This window comes from Microtus ochrogaster, unplaced genomic scaffold, assembly GCF_000317375.1.
Source record: "Microtus ochrogaster isolate Prairie Vole_2 unplaced genomic scaffold, MicOch1.0 UNK53, whole genome shotgun sequence".
Taxonomy (NCBI): Eukaryota; Metazoa; Chordata; class Mammalia; order Rodentia; family Cricetidae; genus Microtus; species Microtus ochrogaster.
In genome coordinates this window covers 130,623-132,300 of record NW_004949151.1, presented here as the reverse complement: position 1 = coordinate 132,300, position 1,678 = coordinate 130,623, and the positions used below count along the sequence as shown (strand labels likewise).

The 1,678-nt window shown below is 48.5% G+C and overlaps 1 protein-coding gene across 1 annotated transcript in view; it reads right to left on the bottom strand.

Moving 5' to 3' along the window:
* Nucleotides 1-6: 6 nt before the first annotated feature.
* Mcm5 (minichromosome maintenance complex component 5) overlaps nucleotides 7-1,678 on the bottom strand; it is a 14,744-nt gene continuing 13,072 nt past the window's right edge. Inside the window, 4 exon segments of the mRNA XM_013354617.2 lie at nucleotides 7-195; nucleotides 198-213; nucleotides 1,071-1,198; nucleotides 1,348-1,361. Of these exon segments, the coding sequence (XP_013210071.1) occupies nucleotides 113-195; nucleotides 198-213; nucleotides 1,071-1,198; nucleotides 1,348-1,361 (241 nt within the window). The 3' untranslated portion in view covers nucleotides 7-112.

Genomic DNA, 1,678 nt, shown 5'->3' with positions numbered 1-1,678 from the left:
GCAGACAGCAGTCAGAGGCGGTGAGGCAGAACCTCTTCCTTAGAATGGCGAACACCAACTGGGAGGTGGAGCGGAGCTGGCATTCAGGTCTGAGGGCTGATGGGCAGTCTGCTCACTTGAGGCGGTAGAGCACCTTGCGCTGCATGCGGTGTTGGACCTCACCCCTGCGCAGCATAAGCTGCAGCACCTTCCGATGGCATGTTCTGGATACTTCTGTAGGGGGGAGCAGAAGATAGATACAAGGATGTATCACCAGGACCCAAGGGAGCCCATGGTTGCTCATAAACAACTTTACAACAGACAAAAGGCTTCCACCTTCATTCTGCCTTGACTTCAGAAGGGCTTATACTTTGTAATACTTCCTGTGTACCAGGCAAGTATAGTCCTATATCAACTTTAAACATCCAGTATTAGGAATTATCTCATTTTACAGAAGAAGAAACAGGCTCCGAGGGTATCTGAGATCATACAGCAATTAAGTGAGCTAGCACTTAGGTCCTTGTGACCCTAGAAACCAAACTTTCTCCAGCCCCAGACTCAGTAAATGATAATCTTTTCACCTACAGAGCAGGATGCTGGTGAATCTTTTTGCCAGTATGAGCTACTGTGTAAATTACTTCCAGGAGCAAAATGAGGATACACAGAAAAGAAAGCCAAGAACAGAAACCAGGGCTATCTTCATGATTTTAAAGGGCACAGGTTCCTCCTAGCACCCAAAAGCACTATCTCCTGTGCATGGGATCAGTAACCCTCTGCCCAATGGGCTACAAAGCTCACCCAACTGGTTCTTGGCTCTCTACCCTTTAAGGAGCCAAGCAACAAGGGAAAAGACTAAGAGATGGGGAAATTAGAAGGTGGTTTCTGCTACCCAGCTTGTACCTTTCCCACTTCAAGGGATATATAAGTAACCAACTCCAACTATAGCGGTTCTTAGGGAAGAAATGGTGGCTCTAACACTCCCCACCCTAGCAACCCACTGTTGAGCATAGAGCACAGGGCAAGGGAACCAGCAGGAAATCCTCTGTATCCTGGGCATGGCTTGCAGGTTCCCAGTGTTTAGGAAGGCTCACCTGCTTGGTAAAGTCCTGAACAATACTGTATTCAGACACCTGGGAGCCAATGGCAAAGCGGCGCTTGAGTTGCTTCTCGATGCGGCTCAGCATCTCTTGGTCCTCCTGGGTAGTGAAGCCCTCCACTCCTGTGAAAGTGCAGTAAGGAATTGGGTACTAGAAAACCCAGTTCATCTATACTGGGAGAGTCAGAGAAATGATAGCCTCTCAGTAGAGTGGCCTAACCCAGAGAGAAAATTAAAGACAGAACAGTGTCAGGTGACAGTGGGAACCTTACCACGGAAGTGAGAACTAAGAAATACAGTGTGCAACAGAGGCCATCCAACAGGCCCAGCGCCAGGTGGTAGAGACATAGCCATCATGGTAACTGAGAGCCAGGTACCATGAGGCCCTGTGGGTCACACACACTGAGGTAACAGGAATAGCCACAGAAAGGATCGGCCAGAAGCAGTTTTGTTTGGTTGGGTTTATTTATTTATTTGGGGGGAAATGTTTCACTATATAGCCCTGGGTGGCCTCAAACTTCAAACTCAGAGATCTTCCTGCCTCTGCACCACCATGTGCTGTGGAAGTACAAGTTTGGAGCAAGAAGAGAGGGAAGGCAGGAC